The 20,082-nt window shown below is 40.1% G+C and overlaps 1 protein-coding gene across 14 annotated transcripts in view; it reads left to right on the top strand.

Annotated features, from left to right (window-relative positions):
* The window catches only part of SLC4A7 (solute carrier family 4 member 7), a gene marked incomplete at both ends in the record, with an annotated part of 104,111 nt that overhangs the window by 54,478 nt on the left and 29,551 nt on the right, over positions 1-20,082 (top strand). For 12 of the 14 annotated variants that reach the window (XM_080715931.1, XM_080715940.1, XM_080715937.1 and 9 more), the window contains 7 exons: positions 2,561-2,676; positions 4,549-4,706; positions 7,389-7,476; positions 9,393-9,539; positions 13,269-13,375; positions 15,603-15,777; positions 19,502-19,635. In XM_080715931.1, the coding sequence (XP_080572057.1) occupies positions 2,561-2,676; positions 4,549-4,706; positions 7,389-7,476; positions 9,393-9,539; positions 13,269-13,375; positions 15,603-15,777; positions 19,502-19,635 (925 nt within the window). Of the gene's footprint in view, positions 1-2,560; positions 2,677-3,802; positions 3,863-4,548; positions 4,707-7,388; positions 7,477-9,392; positions 9,540-13,268; positions 13,376-15,602; positions 15,778-19,501; positions 19,636-20,082 lie in introns of all 14 variants that reach the window. The other 2 variants (XM_080715944.1, XM_080715932.1) reach the window with 1 other exon arrangement.

A 20,082-nucleotide genomic window follows, 5' to 3' on the forward strand; every position in this document is an offset into this window, starting at 1 on the left:
CACGTGATATTAAAAATGTAAGTGGAAATACTAGATTTAATAGTGTGATTTGTAAATCTCAGTGATTTTGTCTATATAATATGTATACCTGATTTTGATTTTGATTTTTAAAACAAAGAAATATACTTCTCCTGAATTGCTTGTTAATGCGCTAGAGCGCATTGCCTTTTGATGACTTACTTAATTCTGACCACCAGCAGTTGAGCCTGGTTTTACAGATGAGCCAACAGCTTCCACTTCGCTGAGGTTAGGAAGGAATTCCACAGATGGGAGGCGTGTTACTGGGGAGAAGTCTAATTCTCAGGGAGTCTCAGTGATGCTTCTCCTGGTTTTCTTGAGCGAGAAGAAGCTTTTTCTTGTGAAAAAGGCTGCTTAAGCCTCCCTGCCTTGGCAAAGAAGAGAAACTATTGTGGAAGCGGAGGCACGAAGGTCAGAGTAGAGGATGCTTTCTGAGCTCCCCATGCTCGGCTAACCTGTGAAGCATGAGTGTGTCTCAGCATCAGTCTCATTGCTGTAACGCAGAATGACTGGCCGCACAGGTCAAAGGAAGGAAGGTTCGTTTGCTTACAGTCTTTAAAGATTTTGAGTTCAATCTCCGGATCTCAGGGCAAGAAAAGAGGCAGAGACCAAGGCTCTGCCCTTTTCTGAAAGCCAGAAGCAGGAGAACAAGGGAGCAAGGGGGTGGAATTCACAAGAACAGTCATCCCTCAGGCCGTGCCCCAGACAGCACCAGGTTACCACCCAGTAAATCCACTACAGCGGGTCCATATGAGCTCTTCAGGGGACATTATTTTTTTTGGGGGGGGGTACTGGGGGTGGAATCCAGAGGCATTCTACCTTGAGTGACACCCCCAGCCCTGTTTTGTATTCTTTCTTTTGAAACAGGGTCTCACTGAGTTGCAAAGGGCTCACTAAGTAGCTGAGGCTGGCCTCTAACCGTGAGCCTCCTGTCTCAGCCTCCCGAATGCTGGGATTACAAGTGTGCACCACCATGCCTGGCTTCAGGGCACATTCTGTATCTGGCCATATAAGTAGTTTTTATTTCAGAATTGTTTATCTTTACTAAGATTTTTAAGTCACAGCAATATCCTAGTTTATATATTCAGCAGAGACTTGGCTATCACTGAGATCCTCTGTCACTGAATTTATGATCACTCAAATATGCATTAGTTTAGACCCAAATATGCATTAGTTTAAATTTGTTGTGTTGTAAAAAAATAAAAGTTCTCATTGATGCATCACATACATGTCATGTGCTGAGGGGATTCATGACTGGCATCAACGTCAGAGGTTACAGGCTCCAGCCAAAAAACTCTTAACTGAATTCTGTGCTCACTAGATTATTTGGAGGTCAAACAAAAAGTCACTTTGATTGTATTTTAGTACCTTTTTCCTCATGATTTTCAGTGTTTTTAGAACTAACTAGATTTTGTTCTTGGACTCAACTTTTTGGTAGCTTAAAAAATGACACATACTTAATGGCAGAACTCTTTGTAATGTAGTTGAATTTTAAATTTTTGAGATTTACAGCTTTTGTAGAATTCATAGTGGTAATCAGGAATTGTCCCACACTAAGCAGTGTTTTTAGGTTATTTTATTGTTGTGAAAGGTTGCTGAAAAATGTCACTTGAATTGAATATATCATTTATAATCCACATAGCTATCATTTCTAACCCAAACAAGTTAATTGTATAGGTTCGTTCGAACTGTAGAGGTTGAGTGACTTACTTGATCAGCTGGTGCAAGGTGACAAGAATGTGTTTTTACAAATAGCTTTGATTATGAAACCTTTAATCTTTGCACTTACATTGTATAAACCATGCTAATATTTTAAAGTTATATTTACTAAGCCAAGCAAAGGAAGGAGGAATGGGGTGAGAATTGGGTAGGGGTTAGATCAGTGATGTGTACATGTATGTACACATAAGTTTTTTACCCCAATATGATGTATGAATATAATGCACCAATAAAAATTTAAAAAAAGGTAGACTGTAATAAAGATAATTAACCTTAAAAAAATGATGGCAGGTGTTACAGATATAAGTACAACTGAAGGCAAAAGTTCTTGAGGAAACTGTTAAAGGTTATAAAAGATTATAGGTTCAAACAGCATTTAGTAGCTCTTAATATTTATGAGTTAGGCTTGCAGTTCGTTAGAGAATCCTATTGTTACTGGTGTGAGCATGCCCGGTGGGTTAGGCATCGCCAGGCAGTCATTTGTGTGCATGTTAGAGTCCTCTGAGTACATGCCCTGAGCACTTGTAGAGGTCATCAGACTGGTGTCTCTGTCTTCTGTGGCTCCTCACTGCCTCACTTCTTGCCTCCTGAATGGCCACCATTTTTGTAAATCCTAGTTATAATACTAAAATATGTAGTTTTGCCATTGCTTAAAATGGTGTTCTGGTCTTGCTGTTATGGTACTAACACGTGGCACTTTTTTTTTTTACCTTGCACATTTGCTTTTTATAATACACCATCACTCCCAGGATATGAGCAGAGCTAGGCTGCAAAGAGAAGTTTCTCGTTACTAATTTGGAATTGTGTTTTTTCTGAAATACAGGCATTTTGGCCTCCCCACAGTCTGCTCCAGGAAACTTGGACAATAGTAAAAGTGGAGAAATTAAAGGTAATGGAAGTGGAGGAAGCAGAGAAAATAGTACTGTTGACTTCAGCAAGGTAAATCTATCCGTAATTATAACATTTTACAGTCATTCCCACCCAGAGAGTTACTAGCGATCTGTGGTTTCATTAACACACACTGTAGTAATTTCTTAGTAGACTGGTGTTTACACACCTGCACATGGTGCTTGCGATGTGTTAACTTGAGGTCAGAAATGGCGAGAAATGTTTTCTCCAAATATCCTAGTAACTCATGCTTATTAGTTTAGCAATTCTAAAAACAAAAGCCCTGAATAAGGTGGTATTTCATCTCCACCTACCCATCCGTACTGTGAAGCTGCAGCCCTTGCTCTAGAGCTTCCACCACTGGAAAGGTCAGTTCTGGGAATGAGTTACAGCGCGAGGCTTACGCTTACTGGACTCTAGTGCAGTCCCAGAATTATGTCCTATGGTGTCAGGGCTCTAGAACGCCCTGTGGGTAGGTAGAGACACGGGTTTGAAAAGAACATGATCACAGCTGTGATTTATTTTTTTTAAATTTTGCTAAATGAGTTTTTTTGTTGAAACAGGAAAAAAAACATTTTAAAAGAACAGAGCAAAAAAACTAAGCTCAAATGACAACTGAATTTAAAGTGTTCCTCATGAGTCTTTCTTAGGAGCAATTGATTGCATGGAACCATTACAATTCTTAGCAATAATTGCTACAGGATACCGCTGATACTTTAATATTTTTTGCATCTAGTGTATAGCTTTGTATGAATTGTGATTATGTCAAGCACAGTTCAGTTTTTTTTTTTTTTAAAGCCTTTTAGTCTGCCATGCAGAGTCAGCAAGTGACATTTTGCAGAAGCCTAAATGCTTGGCATTATAGCTCTGCTGAGCAGCATACCCCAAATTAAATACAAAGCCTTGCCCTGGGGCCTTTGGTTGGACAGAAAGGCTGTTAGTGCTTTCAGTTTTTCTAGTGTGGTCTTATTTTTACTGGTGCTGTAGTATTTCATTTCAGGGAGAAGTGTTTATAGCCAAATTGCATTTCCTCTTGTTATGTGACTAAATTAACGTAATTTGCATTCTAGATCTCCTCTAGACATGGCAGTTGCCGTTTATTTTTGTTCCCTTATCACAGTTTTACTTTTTTTTATTGGCCTGTCCTTTGTACACCTCGTTGTCTCCTGTTGGGCAGGAGCCTGCCTCCTGGCACTGTAGTTGTGGCACACTGGGTGTGGGACTCAAGAGGTCCGCTGTAAGTGCTGCTTTTATTTTTAATAGATAGCCCTGTAAGTGGTTGTTTAGTGACTTGTGTGACACTGTGTACAATAAAGAAGTTCACATACTTTATATCATGTTTGTAACCTTTCCTTGTAATTATACACAGGCAACTAAATTTTACTTATTGAAGGAATTATGCGTCCAAACCAATGAAAGGCTGTGGATTTTAGTTACAAACAATGGCAGTGATTTTCCATTTAATGAAAATACTGGGGAAAGTTAGTCTTTTTTTTTTTTTAAAGGGGTACCTGTAAAAATATAAAGGGACTAATTCACCTCTAAGATTAAGTAATAAAAAATATAAAATGAATGTTTTAGCACTGTGTATAATTTCATGAATCATTGTGAACTATATGTCCTTAGTTTTTAATGAATGGTGCTATATTCATTGAAAAATTTCCCAAGTTTATGTTTGATAACTAGATCTCTGAAGTAGTCAAGGTTGTAACAGTTAAAATAATAGTATTGATAAATATATCTTGCTTGCTTTTTTGTATTTTTTGTCTGCTCCATTCTTCATATTTGGCATTTACGCATCTTTTAGATCACAAGTTTTGACTAGCAAATAGTATTCTTAGAAGGCATTTTCTTTCCTATCTCTCTCTAGTCTTATAAATGCCATGCACAATATATTTTTAATGATGACTGATTTGTCAATAGGTTGACATGAATTTCATGAGGAAAATCCCTACGGGAGCCGAGGCATCCAATGTTCTGGTGGGAGAAGCAGGCTTTTTGGAAAGACCTATAATTGCTTTTGTGAGACTGGCTCCGGCCGTTCTCCTCTCCGGGCTGACTGAGGTCCCTGTTCCTACGAGGTAAAGATTGTTTCCAGCTAGGTTTCTCTGAGCATATTCGTATCTAAAATCTTTCACCCACTGAAATATCACGCATCTTGGTTTATGTAAGAGAAGCTTTTTGCTAGTATTCAGTCATTGTCCCAAATTATCTGAGCATTGGAGCATGAGTTATCTTTCCTCCTGGAATTAAAAAATAAATGTTAGCTAAGTGTGGTGACTGACACACGCTTATAGTAATTGGGAGGCTGAGACAGGAGGATCACAGATTCACGGCCAGTCTCAGCTACTTAAGTGAGGTTCTCTGCCACTTAGACCCTGTTTCACAATAAATAATAAAAAAATAGGGCTGGGGGTATAGCTTAGAGGTAGAAAAATCCCCTCGGTCCAATCTCTAGTACCACATACATACATACATAAAAATTGCATTGGTCTCTCTCTTTATGAGAAGTTTAATCTCTTGAGCTGGGCGCGATGGTGTATGCTTGTAATTTCAGCATTTGGGAGACTGAGACAGGAGGATCAGGGTTCAAGGACAGCCTCAGCTACTTAGTGAGGCCCTTCACAACTCAGTGAGACCCTGTTTCAAAATAAAGAATAAAAATAGGGCTGGGGGGTGTAGCTCAGAGGTAGAATGCCCCTGGGTTCCATCCCTAGTACCACACACACACAAAAAGAAGTTTGATCTCTTAGGAGCTTGGGTTAAAAAAATTGTGAATCAGCCGGGTGTGGTGGAGCAGGCTTGTAATCCTAGTATTCAGGAGGCTGAGCTTAGGGGATTGTGGTTTGTGGCCAGCCTCAGCTACTTAGTGAGGCCCTCCGCAACTTAGTGAGGCCCTGTTTCAAAGTAAAGAATAAAAAATAGGATAGGGGGTGTAGCTTGGAAGTAGAATGCCCCTGGGTTCCATCCTCAGACCCACAAATAAGTAAGTAAGTAAGTAAGTAAATAAATAAATAAATAAATAAATAAATAAATAAAATAGTGAATCGAAGCCACGTATAGTGGCTTGCGTTTATAATCCCAGTACTTGGGAGTCTGAAACAGGAGGATCTGAGGTTTGCAGCAGGCCTCAGCTACTTAGCTACTTAGGCCTTCCACAACTTAGTGAGACCCTGTTTTAAAATAAAGAAAAAAAAAAATTAGGGCTGGGGATGTAGCTCTGAAGTAGAATGCCCCTGGGTTCAATCCCTAGCACCAGCAATTAAAAAAAAAAAAAAAAAGGCAATGAATCATTTTATTTGATGTATTTGTTTTGGCTCTGGGAGCTGATCCCAGGGCCTTGCTTGTGATTTGCTTAGCTCGCTCTCTGCCATTGAGCTGTACACTCCAGTCCCCGTTAAGCATTTCTAACATACTATCTTATTTTTTTAGATATCTTATAATTTGAGTCCGAGAGGACAGACTGGGGTTAAGCATAAGTTTTTAAAGTTTCGTTTGTAAAGTGAGAATACCTCATAAGGGTGATTAGCTGTAATATTACCTCTTAATTAGGTAGAATATTTTGTTCTGGGCCAATTTCTATTTATTATACATTATAAATAAAAATTAAACAAGGTGTGATATTTCTAAGAATAATCAGCAAGTTGTATTATGAAGCCTACTCAGTGTTTTCACTAGAAGACTTACTTTTAAAATATTTTTCTTTTTTAATAAGTAAATATGAAGAATTAATAGGACTTTGATGAAAATGTACTTATTTCAAATTTTGCTTTAGCTTTCTTTAATGATGCAGTGTTGTGATAAGTGAGAAAAATAATTGATTCATATGTAAACCTAATGAAGTTTGATGCATAATTAAAGTTTGGGTAAGTGTAACTTAATGTTTTACTGTACTGTTGACAACACTATAACCAAGTAAGCGGGGCATGGTGACACACACTTGTAATCCCAGTACTTGGGAGGCTGAGATAGGAGGATCACAGGTTCCCAGCCAGCCTCAGCAATTCGTGAGGCTCTCAGCAACTTAGTGAGACCCTGTTTCCAATAAAAAATAAAATAGACCTGGAGGTGTAGCCCAGAGGTTAAAAAAAAAAAAGCCCCTGGATTCCATCTTTAGTAACACACACACACACACACACACACACACAAACACACACACACTCACACACACATACGAATATAACCAAGTAGGAAGTTAAATAATTTTTTACTTAGTCACTGAATAATAAGAGCTTTGATTTTAAATTTGGAATTATAAATAAAAATTCTTCCTTCCAAGCCGGGCGTGGTGGCGCATGCTTGTAATCCCCGCGCTTGGGAGGCTGAGACAGGAGGATCGCGCAGGTTCAGAGCCAGCCTCAGCTACTTAGTGAGGCTCTCGGCAACTTAGTGAGACCCAGTTTCAAATAAAGTATAAAATAGGTCTGGGAGTATAGCCTGGAGGTAGAAAGCCTCTGGGTTATGCCCTCAGAAAAGGAAAGAAAGAAACAAAGATCTAGAGAAGATGGGAATTAGATGAGAGGTAATTCCTTAGCTTTTTGCAGCCCCACGGCAAGTGACAGCAGCTCAGACAGTTGGCTGCGATGTGACCTGCTCCCGCAGAGCCGGTCGCCCATGTCCTAGTGATTCTTACGGGGGGGCTGCAAAAAGATTTGAGTGTTGTTTCTGTGTTTCTATTTGAATGTTTTCTTGTAAAGCAATTGCCTAGATTTGTGTGTACATGTTGTTTATTTTTAAATCTGTACGTACTAATCTTCCCTTAGGTTTCTGTTTCTGTTGCTGGGTCCGGCAGGCAAAGCACCACAGTACCATGAAATTGGCCGATCCATAGCCACGCTCATGACGGATGAGGTAACTAAAACACTCACTGCACACGTCCCGCTGAAGTGCACAGAGGTTGTGGGATTGCATGACATGATAGTCTTCCTTTCTCTCATAATGAAGCTTGGAAATAGGTCCTGATGTCTGTATTATTTTGCTTCCTAGTCATTCTTCAAACACTTGCTTTTGGTAAAGCCTTCAAGACCTTTCTGTCAGGATCAGTGGGTCTTTTCTGATCTTTTTTCTTTTTAAACATTTTGAAATTACTGACTGCCTTCTTGTAATCTTGAAAATTTTTTATCCTAGATTTCAGGATGTTGTTTCTTTTTTTTTTTTTCTTCAGAACTTTGTCTGTTACCCCACAAATCTCTCTCTCTTCTCTCTCTGGGACCTTGTCTTTGACCATCCTACATTTAGATTGGGACTCTTGTCTCCCTGAGGTGCTTGTTAGGTGTCTACAACACGCCCCTCGGGCGGGATCTGAGTAGCCTCCCCTCTTATTTCTCTGTCCTGCCTCAACCAGTGGCCAGATTCTGTTGGCTTTATCACTTGATGTGTTTGCTTTTAATCGCTCATATTCTTTCTGTTTTCATGGCCATTTCTGCAACTTGGACTCTTATCTCCTTTCTTTCCATGTTTTGGCAGTACTGTGTATTGAACCAAGCCGCCGGCACATGCTCGGCAAACACTCCAGTCCTTTCTGTTTTGATAGAGTCTTGCAGGTTGCCCAGGCTGGCCTGGGATAGGCTCCTGAGTGGCAGCGGTTATAGGTGCGCACCACCATACCTGGCTCGTGGATCTTCATCTTGCAGGCGGCAGCAGTCTACACTGCTAATGGCACGCACAGCTGAATGTATCATTTCCTTGATCTGAAGTATCAGTGCCATCCTATTATATATGTTTAAAATGGGTGTCATGGTCCTCCTAAGTCCTACCTGAGCCAGCCTCTGGGTGCTTGTCTAAGCTGGTGTTTGCATGCTGCTCGCCCCTCTCCCCATTTTGGCCAGGGTAGCCTCCCCTCCCCACCCCATGTGATGCGCAGTTTCCCCCTGAATGTTTACAACAGGTAGACCTCTGCAGAGTGCGTTCTCCACCCCGCCCTCCCCTTTCCGGTGTCTTCTCTCAGTTTGTTTTGATATGTCTGGCAGCATTGCCTCTTTGGACAGACCTTTACTGGCCACCTGTCCTCCCAGCTTCCCGTTCTGTGCCCTGCTTTACTTTTATCAGAGCATTTATCATTACCTACAGTGATACATTTAGTTAGTACTTGGCTTTAACTGTCTTTCTCCCTAGAAAAAGGGTCCCCGGTACCAGTCCCCATTGTGCCATTGCAGAGCTTGGAGCTGTGCCTCCCAAGTAGTGGGAACCAGTAAACATTTGTCATTAAGTAAATTGAGTAAAATAGTTTACTTATCTATGATTATTCCCTTAGAATAAAGGACATTTAAATGTCAGAGAAGGATATGTTACAGTATTTTATATTCTGTAATGAATTACAAGTAGTTCCTATACAAAATTTTTCTTTTTTTTAAAAAAAATTACTGTCTTGGGCTGGGAGTTGACAGACTGAAAAAGGAGTATCCACAGGTTTGAGGCTAGCCCCGGAGCATAGCTCAGAGGTAGAATACCCCTGGGGTAGCTCAGAGGTAGGATGCCCCTTGGGTTCAATCCCTAGTACCTCCCCAAAATTAATTCAAACCATTAAAAACATCATTATTTTCTTTTGTTGTTAGCTGTTGTATTGTGAACTCATCTGACAATTCTAATAGCGGGTTACCTTTAAATGTGTTTTCCAAGGTCAGTGGATGCCCACCTGAGCTGAGACATGAGTTTAGATAATATCTTCATTGTGGGATTATTTCTTATCTGCTGTGAATTTAACATGGGTAAAATTTATTTCAACTTTAAAACCTTTATATTCAATATGGTTTTTTTTTTCTCTTTAGATTTTTCATGATGTTGCCTATAAAGCAAAAGACAGAAATGACCTCCTATCTGGAATTGATGAATTTTTAGATCAAGTGACTGTCCTGCCCCCAGGAGAGTGGGATCCTTCCATTCGCATAGAGCCACCAAAAAGTGTTCCTTCTCAGGTAGGCATCTGGAGGTGTTCTGTGATTTACTTTATTTTTTTAATTAAAAATGTTTTAGTTAAAGTTTTCGATTATACATTTTTATGATTCGAAAATTAAAACTTGTTAACTGGGGTTGTAGTTCTCTTGGCAGAGTTCTTGAGGTCCTAGGTTCTATCCCTTGTACCTCAAAAATAAATTAAAAAAATATTTAAAGGGTCACATTCAGAAAAGTAGTACTTGTCTCTTTACTTTCTTACGGTTAAACCCACTTCATGTAGTTGGCCATTGGTTATATTAAGTTCTTAAAAATTGTAGTTTCTTTTCATTATGTGCAAATATGAATATGTAATAAAGCCTTATTTTTCCTCTTTCTTACCAAAGTTGTTATACTATGTATACTTTTTTGTATTTTCCTTTGTTATATACAGGCTGAGCATTTCTATTCTGAAATCCCAAATGCTCTAAAATTAGAACCTTTGTGAAAGCTGAAATGATGCTCAAAATGTTTCAGATTTTCAGATTAAAAGGTGCAGCGGCACTCACCGTAGTCCCAGCACTTGGGAGGCTGAGGCAGTAGAATCAGATTTGCAGCCAGCCTCAGCAACCAAGTGAGAAGCTGTTTCAAAATGAAAAATAAAATAGGGCTTTGTGTGTGGCTCAGAGGCAGAACTCCTCTGGGTGCCATCCCTAGTTCCCCAGAAAGACAAAGAAAAGGGTGCCCAACCAAATAAAGTCTAAGCAATTATTCTAAAATTTGAAAAACTCTGAAATCCCTAACATTTCTAGTTCTGGTTTTTATGGATGAGAGATACCCAGGTTTTTTACAAGATATATATGTATATATGTATATATGTATATATGTATATAAGTATATAGGTATATAGGTATATAGGTATATAGATTTTTTTGGGGGGTGGTGGTACTGGGGGTGGAACCCCGGGGCTTTCTACCTCCAGGCTATACTCCCAGACCTATTTTATACTTTTATTTGGAAACAGGGTCTCTTAAGACAGTGAGGCTGGCTTCGAACCTTCGATCCTCCTTTCTCAGCCTCCCAAGCGCTGGGATTACAAGCTTGCGCCACCACGCCTGGCTGGTTATATTCATTTTATTTACCAATTATTTTGGTAAGTTTTATTAATAGCTTTTTTTTTTAACATGGAACACTTACATTCTTGGAGTAGATTTAGCTGGAGTTTGTCTGCTTTTGTATTTATTTAAGGCATTTGCACCATTGTAAGTATTTTGGTCCATAGACTTCTGTACCGTCTTTGCTTGTTGGCATTGTTAGACTTTTTTATAAAAATGAGTTTCTAAAGTTTTCCACTTGCTGATGTTCTTAAACAGTTCAAATGGTGTAGAATAATTTTTTTCAAAAGTTAGGAAGAATTTCTTGGTAATATTGTTTCAGCTTGCATCTTTTATCATATGATAGACTTTTAACAACTTGCTTGGTTTTTCTATGGAAATTAGTTTTAAACTTTTTATTTTTTTCTTTGGGTCACTTTTGGCGAGTTTTATTTTCCTGGAATAGTAGCTATTCATTTAGGTTTTAAATAAATAAATTAAATTATTAATTATTAATTAATTTATTTAGGTTTAATTTATTAATCTCTTTGCTCGGTTTGCAAAGTTGTTACCTCCTTGTTACATCTTATCCTGTTTAGGTAATGGGCTAATCATCCATTATATTTTTCAAACAGAGCAGCTTTTAAACTTTATTTCAAGCCCAGTGTTGTGGCACACAGTTGTAATCCCAATATTTGGGAGGTTGAGACAGGAGGATTGCAGGTTTAAGGACAGCCTCAGCAACATGAGATTCTCATCAACCTAGTGAAACCCTGTTTCAAAATTAATTAATAAAATAGGGTTGGAGGTGTAGCTGAGAGAGCGAGTGCCCCTGAGTTCTATCCCAAGTACCAAAAAGAAACAAAAACAAGATAAATTTTATTTCAGAATTCCTTTCTAAAAATGTGGGCTTCTTGGGCATGGTGGTGTATGCTTGAATCCCAGTACTTGGGAGGCTGAGACAGGAGGATTGCACGTTCATGGCCAGCCTTAGCTACTTAGTGAGACCCTGTTTCAAAACTAAAGAATAAAAAATAGGACTGGGGGTGTGGCTCAGAGGAAGAGTACCCCTGGGTTCAACCCCAGTACTGGAAAAAAAAAAAAGTGGGCTTTTTAAAAAAAACACATTTTCTGGTTTAAAAACTCTATTTCAGCAGAGGCTTGTTTTCACATTTTCTGCCCTACATGTTTGACTCATCTTTTTTTTTTTTTTCTGTAATAAAGGGCTATTTTATGTGTGATGTTTTACTCTATCCCATAGATATATGGTGTTTTTCATAGTTTTTGTTTTTTATGAATACAATAATTTTTTTCTCTTTCCCCTAAACTTCAGTTTTGGCATTTTCAAATAGTCATCTTGTTATTTACTGCTGAGTCTTGCTAGTCTGTTAATACAGACTTGTAAGTTATAGTTCAGCCACTCTCTGACTTTGGGTGGCCTCCTAGGACCACTTGCGTCTTTCTCTGTCTCCGCCCCCTCCTTTTTTTTGCCTCGTGTGTGTGTGTGTGCACACACACATACTCTTTGATTATGGGTAAAAGCTTCTTACTTTGCGCATGAGGGAGACAGTCCTTTGTCTTGGAAATGGCAGTCTTATGGTGCACACCTGTTACCCTAGTACTTGGGAGGCTAAGATGGAAAATGGCAGGTTCTGTAGTAGCCTGGGCAACTTATCAAGATCCTCAGTGACTTAACAAGACCTCTTTAAAAAAAAAGAAAAAGAAAAGAACTGGTACTTCTTAGTTTAAGATAAAATGTAATGAGAAATTGATTTTTATAAAAACGTGTTTAATAAACAATGCTTATGCTAATTTTTAAGGGAAGAATTTTAGTGAAAGTGAATAGCGCTTTAAAAATTGATGCCAAGCTGGGCGTGGTGGTGCACGCTTGTAATCCCAGCATTCGGGAGGCTGAGACTGGAGGATTGTGGTTTGCCAACAGCCTCAGCTACTTAGGCCCTCCGCAATTCAATGAGACCCTGTTTCAAAATAAAGAATAAAAAATTGGGCAGGGGGTGTAGCTCGGAGGTCAAATGCCTCTGGGTTCTATCCCCAGACCCTCAAAAAACAAACAAATCGATGCCAAGTGTGTTTCTCAATAGTTAACATGAGTAATATTAAAAAAAAAAATTTGGAGCTGGGCTTGGTGGTTCACACTTGTAATTCTAGTACTTGGGAGGCTGAGACCAGTAGGATTGTACAGGTTAGAAGCCATCCTCAGCCTCAGCTACGTAGGCTCTCAGGAACTTAGTGAGACCCTGTTTCCAAACAAAATATAAAATAAGTCTGGGAATGTAGCTTAAAGGTAGAAAGCTCTTGGGTTTAAAAAGAAAACAATTTTAGTGAGAGAGGATGATTTTTTTGTGTGTGATATTTATGTTCATGGCTATTGGTGAATTGTAACTTGGAAATTATATGTATGGATATGTTTTATACTTTACTGATATTAGATTAGAATGCAAAAAGTTAACCCTAAATTTAAAATTTGAATTGAAACAGGTATTTGATTCTGTTTTAAGCGTAATTTGTTTAAAGAAGTATACATTAGGAAGTATGTTTTTCTAGTATAATTGGGTAGATATATAATCCATATGATATGTGATGTTAGCATTAAAGAGGCAATCTCAATTTTTCTCTTTTAAATAGAACTCTGAAAAATGTGTTTTTTGTGAAATTTAGGAAAAGAGAAAGATTCCTGTGTTTCCCAATGGGTCTGCCCCCACAGCTGGCGATGCCCCGAAGGAGGCTGTGCATCATGCGGGGCCTGAGCTCCAGAGGACTGGACGGTGGGTACAGACAGCTATCTCTAGGGGACTAGGGTTGATTTGATGAAAAAGACATGAGCAGTTTTATTTCCAAGTGTTTGAGACTTAAGCTTGTACAATATTTCTTTCATGTTTATAAAGATGCGCTTCATTGACTAGGTATATGGTCTTAAGCTTATTTGCATTGAAAATATTTTAATAGAATATATCAAGCTTTAGTTTAAAATTAAAATTATGGACAGTATGCTTGGAAATTACAGTAATAGAGTGTAAAGGTGAATTTTCATTGCCTTTATAAAGTCCTTAATGAAGGTAATAGAGTCCTTTTACAATTCTCCACATCCAATTTGAGAATTATGAGAAGGAAGAGAAATTATAATGATTGATTTCTGTGGGTTATGCATAGATTTCAAATAAACATGACTTTATGAGATTAAATGGATAAGCATGATTAACCTGCAGAAATGGTCTCTGGAAACCTTGTTAGAAAAAATTAGTTGGTATATGACATCTCACGTTATAGAAAAGTGTGGCTGTTGACTGCTGTCTCCTGATGATCACTATGGAACTACAAGATCGTGCATCTTTAGTTTTCACTTATAAAGCCAGAATCTTACGGGACACACTGTTAGAGACTTGGGTGTCATGCCTGAGGTAAAGGGTACTGCTGTGTACAGGGAGAGTTAACAGCTGGCGTAATGAATAGACTTCAGACAAGCTTAAACTCACAACTGCTCTGTTGACTAGTGAGCCGTATTTTTAGTCCCTGTGAACGTCAGTAGGGAGTGAGACGCCACCCTGTGCAAACGGAGCCTGACTCCTGTGAGCTGCTGTTCCTTTGAACTTGAGAGCTAGGTCCTCCCTGAGAAGCCCGGGTCGATCTCAAGAGTTACCCGAGAGTCTCCACAAGCCACCTGCTGAGTAACGAATTATTGATTGGGTGTTCTAGGTTCATTTGCTAGATTTTTATTGCATCTTTTTTATTGCAAGTTGATTTTCCTTGCTGTCAGATTACTTAGAGCATACCTTCTGCCACTTGTCGGCACATGTTTAGGATTTATTTTACTTTAAAACAGTCAAAATGATAAAGTGTAAAACATGCAAAGCATTTGAAAGGTCACAGGTAGGGTTTTGGTGTATTGTCCTGTAGTCAGTACGTGAATGATGAACAGTTTTTTGAGTCATCGAGCTTTTTTGAATTGTTGGTGGAGTCACCAGTGTCTATCGAGTATCTGCTGTCTCCCTGGGCAGTGCTCTAGACACTGGAGATAGGGCAAGGAATAAAAACAAGTCCCTGCCTCTTGCGGAGTTCATATTTTATTGAGATATTTTCAAACTAGATGTACGTAAAAGTCTGATTTTTTTTTTAAAAAAAGAGAAGTCAAAGCCAGGCGTGATGGCACACGCGTGTAATCCCCCCGCTTGAGAGGCTGAGATGGGGATCGCACGGGTTCAAAGCCAGCCTCAGCTACTGAGTGAGGCTCTCAGCAACTTAGTGAGACCCTGTTTCCAAAAAAGTATAAAATAGGTCTGGGAGTATAGCCTGGAGGTAGGAAAGCCTCTGGGTTCCAACCCCAGTACCACACACAAACACAAAAAAAGTCAAAATGATATTGGCTTTGCTATCTTAATATAAATGCAGATTTTAACATTCTTACTAAAAAACCAATTAGTTCCATTAATATACATACTAGTCTAGTGTAAATACATATAAAAATAAATGTACTAAAATAGCTTTACAGGTTTTTCTTTTCCTAGGCAGACATATAATTACCTACTTGTGCAACTCAGCACCGCATGCTACATTCATGTTAAAGGGGTATTGGGACAATAATTGCCTTCTTGGTATTTCTAACAGTTGCCTATAAGACATAGAATGTGAGCAGTAATGAATAGAGTTGCTTATGCACATGTTCATGACTGGTTAGGTTTTGTTTATTGTATTATTTCCTTGCACATTTGTGTCCAAAGTTACATTTACTTATAAAGTCGTTTACCCGCAGTCTGTTCAGTAGGTAGTCCAGACAATGATGTATATGTCTTTTAGCCTAGTCAGCTCTGTCTTTCCTCTATCAGTAGATTCAATTAAATGCGTGTATCTTTTATAATTTATACCATCGTTTAAGTTGGATTTTAGTTTCTGTTGACTGCGCTAGGCATCTGCAGTTTTGTGTAGCCCATCGTTTTAGTTTGAACTAGCTAGAATCCTCTAGTGTACAGTTTGACGAGTTTCATCTCACCTATTTAGGCTTTTTGGTGGTTTGATACTTGACATCAAAAGGAAAGCACCTTTTTTCTTGAGTGACTTCAAGGATGCACTAAGCCTGCAGTGCCTGGCCTCGATTCTTTTCCTATACTGTGCCTGTATGTCTCCTGTAATCACTTTTGGAGGGCTGCTTGGAGAAGCTACACAAGGCAGAATAGTGAGTACAAAGATTGATAGTGGCCAGGCTCCCAGCTCTTCAGAGGCAAGTGTCTGACGCATTTGTCTCACGATTCGCACTTCTTATTTGAAGAGTCTACCCACAGCATGAGTAACCTGTCCCAAAGCAGACTTCCCCCAAAGGTAATTGCTGTGGAAGCCATTTGAACAGGAGAAGATGCACAGTTGAGGTAAAACCAAACTCCCAAACCCGACAACTGCAAGTTTACCCTGCCACGCTGGATGGAATGGTTCTGTAATCCGAGTAAAAGGCTCTTCTGGGGGGTGTGGGCCGTGGGGAGACCAGCTGGCCTGATCCGGGTGGGCACGGGTGGGGGAATTTCCAGGGCTGCTTTGTCCTGTAAGCCAACTTAGGGTCAGTTACAGTTATAACATTAACCCCTCAGCTGTGGCTCGTAGGCCCAGAATAGACTGTGTGGAAGAATAGAATATAATCGCAGAGCTGATGAATTTTTGAAGTGACCTTTAATTTTGCTGTTATTAAATCTGTGTGAAAGTAGCCAAAGCTTTTATTTGTTTGGAAAGTATTATTGAAAGTTGCCCCCATCCTTTGATTTGACTAAATGAAAGTTTTAATGCTTTTTTATACTTGGTAATACTGTATGAGGAACTGCAGTGCTTTGTAAAATGTTGAAAAGCAGCTTTTTTTGGAGGGGGGATATATATATTAATGGCCATTAAACGAGACGATGATGTCTTATAAGTGAAGTGTATTTTATTTAATTATATTTACTCTTGAGAGAAAATTTTGTATTTTTATAAAGGTTAAAAAATATCCAAAGCTTAAGTAATGACATTCATGTGAGATGTTTCAGGAGATAAGCCTGAGCACTGAAATTTCTTTGAACTCTGAATTTATTTTGATTATATAGATTCTTCTTACTTTATTGCTGAAACATTGTATCAGTCCTACATATATTTTGTATGTTTCTCTGCATGCTCTTGCAAATTGTACATGTCACTCTGCTGGTCCCTGTGAAAATGTCCTTTGTCTCTTGCTGTGTGGGAAAGCTGCTGCTGTGCTGATGGGTTGTCTCCGCCCCATCTCCTCCTGCCCTTCTGGGCACTAGGGAGGCAGGCAGGTCTAAACAGAGCACGTCCCTCCTGTGCTAGGATCCTCCCCCGAGGGGAAGAGAAAGGCCCTGTGTGCGGAGGCCACCGAGCCCCGTGTGCGGGGTCAAGGAGGAAGGATGGGAGGTGGAGAAGCAGAGATGGAAAGCGGAGTGTTGAGAAGCAGTGTCCCAGGGTCCTGCCCTTTAGTTTGTGGTTGCCTCGTGAGGACTCCAGGTAGAAACGAACATATGAGGGTGCACATTTGCACGAGGAAATATAAAGTCAGGGAACCGGCCCTACAGATAGATGACGGTGTAGACAGACAGATGCGAGAAGGGAAAGTGGGAAATTACCGAGATTGTGGGGTGGAGGGGGAGACGACTGCACATGAGATGCAGCGAGGCTCACAGCCCTGGAGGAGGCGTGAGGATGGCATCATTTGCACAATCCGAGTCCGAGGTTGGAGGAGGAGGAACTAGCGAGGAGTGCTCAGTGCCTTAGTGCAGGAGAGCAGTGTGCCCAGGAAGGGCCCGGGGGCTCTGCCGGGAAACTGGGCGGAGTGGGGGCTGGCGGGCGGGCTATGGGCTGTGATTTCTTTAGGGAAAGAGGTTTTAGTTTGGAAATAAACATAGAAGAAGTTCAAAATATAGGAAACACTAGGTGTGGGCAAGGGAAAGTTTGGTTTCTGCAGATGTGTCCGTAGGGGGCGGGGTGAAGGTAAGGGCTCCTCCCCCTGGCGGCACCCGCTCTTAAACCCAAGCTTGAGGTCGGAGCCCATAGTGTTGGCCATCTGCCTGCTAGCAGTTCTTGGTTCCCCATTCTCTTCAGTTTCTCGCTTCCTTCTCCACACACTTTTTCCCCTTTAACTTAAGCTCTGCCTAAATTCTTCCTAAATATGCAGATTCTCACTGAACGAGGGATTTTTGAGGACGGCTTACCAGCATCTTCTAGCATAAACCTGTTTCCCCACAGGCAGGAGAACAACTTTATCCCATACAATTAACAAATCTGTTTCTAAAGTAGACAATTTTTCTTCGTGTTGCCAAAGACAGATTTGTTTTATTTCACCTGTTTTTCTTCTCTCAGTTCCTCTTCTGCTGCCTCCTCTTACTTTGAGAGATTCTGGAAGACGCTGTTACTGAGTTATTAATAAGAATTGCTACCATTTCTCAAGTACTAGTTTACCGATGAATTTCCAGGAGCTATACACTGTGTTGCGAGGTGTTTTCACAAACGCTGCTTAATTCTCCTGGTTAGCATCACCCCATTTAAAAAGAAGAAAGCCCGGCCTTGCAGCTCAGAGCTGGTTGAAGCCGCCCTCGGCCTCTCCTCTGCGGGCTGTCCTCCTTCATGCAGAAGCACTGTTTCTTACGCACTGCTGTCTGTCCCCACCTTTACCAGTGCTGGGCTGCTCCTCTGCAGAGCGTCTGGTTGGCCTCCACCTGTGCAAATGGCGAATGTTCTTCCTTTCTGAGGCCTCCCTCTGTCACGGCGCCCATCAACCCACACCCTCAGCTTCTAGGCAGGCAGGTCATTGTAGTGGCACACAGCCAGTGGACTAGCTAGGATTTAAAATTGCTCCAAGATTTTCATTTTCACATTTTATCTTTTTATTCCCCCAACCTTGAATGAGCCCTCTTATGGTCACTGTAATTTTTTTTGGGGGGGGGGTAGTACTGGGGATGGAACCCAGGGGCATTCTACCTCTGAGCTACACCCCAGCTCTAGTTTATTCTTTTTTTTTTTTTTTTTTTTTCCGGGTTTAGGAATGGAACCCGGGGCCATTTGACATCTGAGCTACACCTCCAACTTTATTTTTTATTCTTTTATTTTGAAACAGGGTCTTACTAAGTTGCAGAGGGCCTCACTAAGTATCTGAGGCTGTCCGTGAACTGCAATTCTCCGGTCTCAGCCTCCTGAATGCTGGGATTACAAGCGTGCGCCACCACGCCCAGCTTTTTTTTTTTTTTTTTGAAATGGTCTCACTAAGTTGCAAAGCGCCTCACTAAGTAACTGAGGCTGGCCACGAACCTGCAATCTTCCTGTCTCAGCCTCCCAAGTACTGGGATTAGAAGTGTGCGCCATCATGCCCAGCTACACTGAATTATTTTACAGAGATGGTCTCATCTGTTTCAAGTATTTCATTTTTTATGTTAATTGGCTAAGCTTATCAGAGTAATTAATTGCTTTAAACTAGGGTTACATGTTAATCTATTATCTATTTGATGGAAGATTCTTTTTATAGCATCATTTTGAATATGTAATGTGTATTTTAAGCTGAACTATTTCAGCCAAGCAGACATATTAAAACAGTAATACCCTTTTTTACTTGCTGTAGACCTAAGCCCTGATGTTTGTCTCTTTCTGTGTACTCTCTGCTCCCTTGTCTCACAGCATTAAATTTTAATTAAGGATGAGTGCAGAAAGTTCGCTTCAGTAAGCCAAAAGAAAGCAGTTTTTTATGGGTACTGAAAATGTATTTGTGATTTTCTCTATTGAAAATGTAATATTGAGAATTGAGGTTGTGTTTGCTTTACATTTGTAAGTGCTCAGTTTGTGCTTTATTTTCCAGATGTCTAACATGTATTCCAGTAGGTTAGAGATAAATTTATGATATGTTGCTTCTATTCATTTCTTTCTTCCTTGAACAGAGTGCAATAGAGTCTCTGTTGGGAGCGTCCTTAACGGGGATTGCCTACTCACTGTTTGCTGGGCAACCTCTGACGATACTGGGGAGCACGGGTCCAGTTCTAGTGTTCGAAAAAATTTTATTTAAATTCTGCAGGTAAGTAATAGTTCCACTCATCAAATGTATTACATATATGTGCAATTATGTGTTATATTGTTTACTAACTTAAGGTTCATGTGATGTATGCATGTGTGTATTAAAGCTCATGATATCTCTCTTCTGGCCGTCATATAGGTCCTAATACATATCACAATATGTGTGACAGCCAGAAGAGATCTGATTAACGTGTATTATCAGTTTGGGGGCTACTGTGTTCGCTGACACTGCCAAGGTCTCTACCACCATCCCTACCTCAGTAACTTGGAAATTAGGAAAACATGATGGAGATTTGTGTAGAATCAATGAATTTGGGTACCAATAAGCAAAATCACGTGAGCAGTCATCCTCTGTGCTTGAAAATGTAAACTGGTGAGAAGGTGGTCACCTGAGCTGTGTGCTCGGCCATCAGGAAGGCTAAAAGTGGGTCTCAGAAGGCCCAGGCTC

This window comes from Muscardinus avellanarius (assembly GCF_963383645.1).
Source record: "Muscardinus avellanarius genome assembly, chromosome: 18".
Classification (NCBI taxonomy): domain Eukaryota; kingdom Metazoa; phylum Chordata; class Mammalia; order Rodentia; family Gliridae; genus Muscardinus; species Muscardinus avellanarius.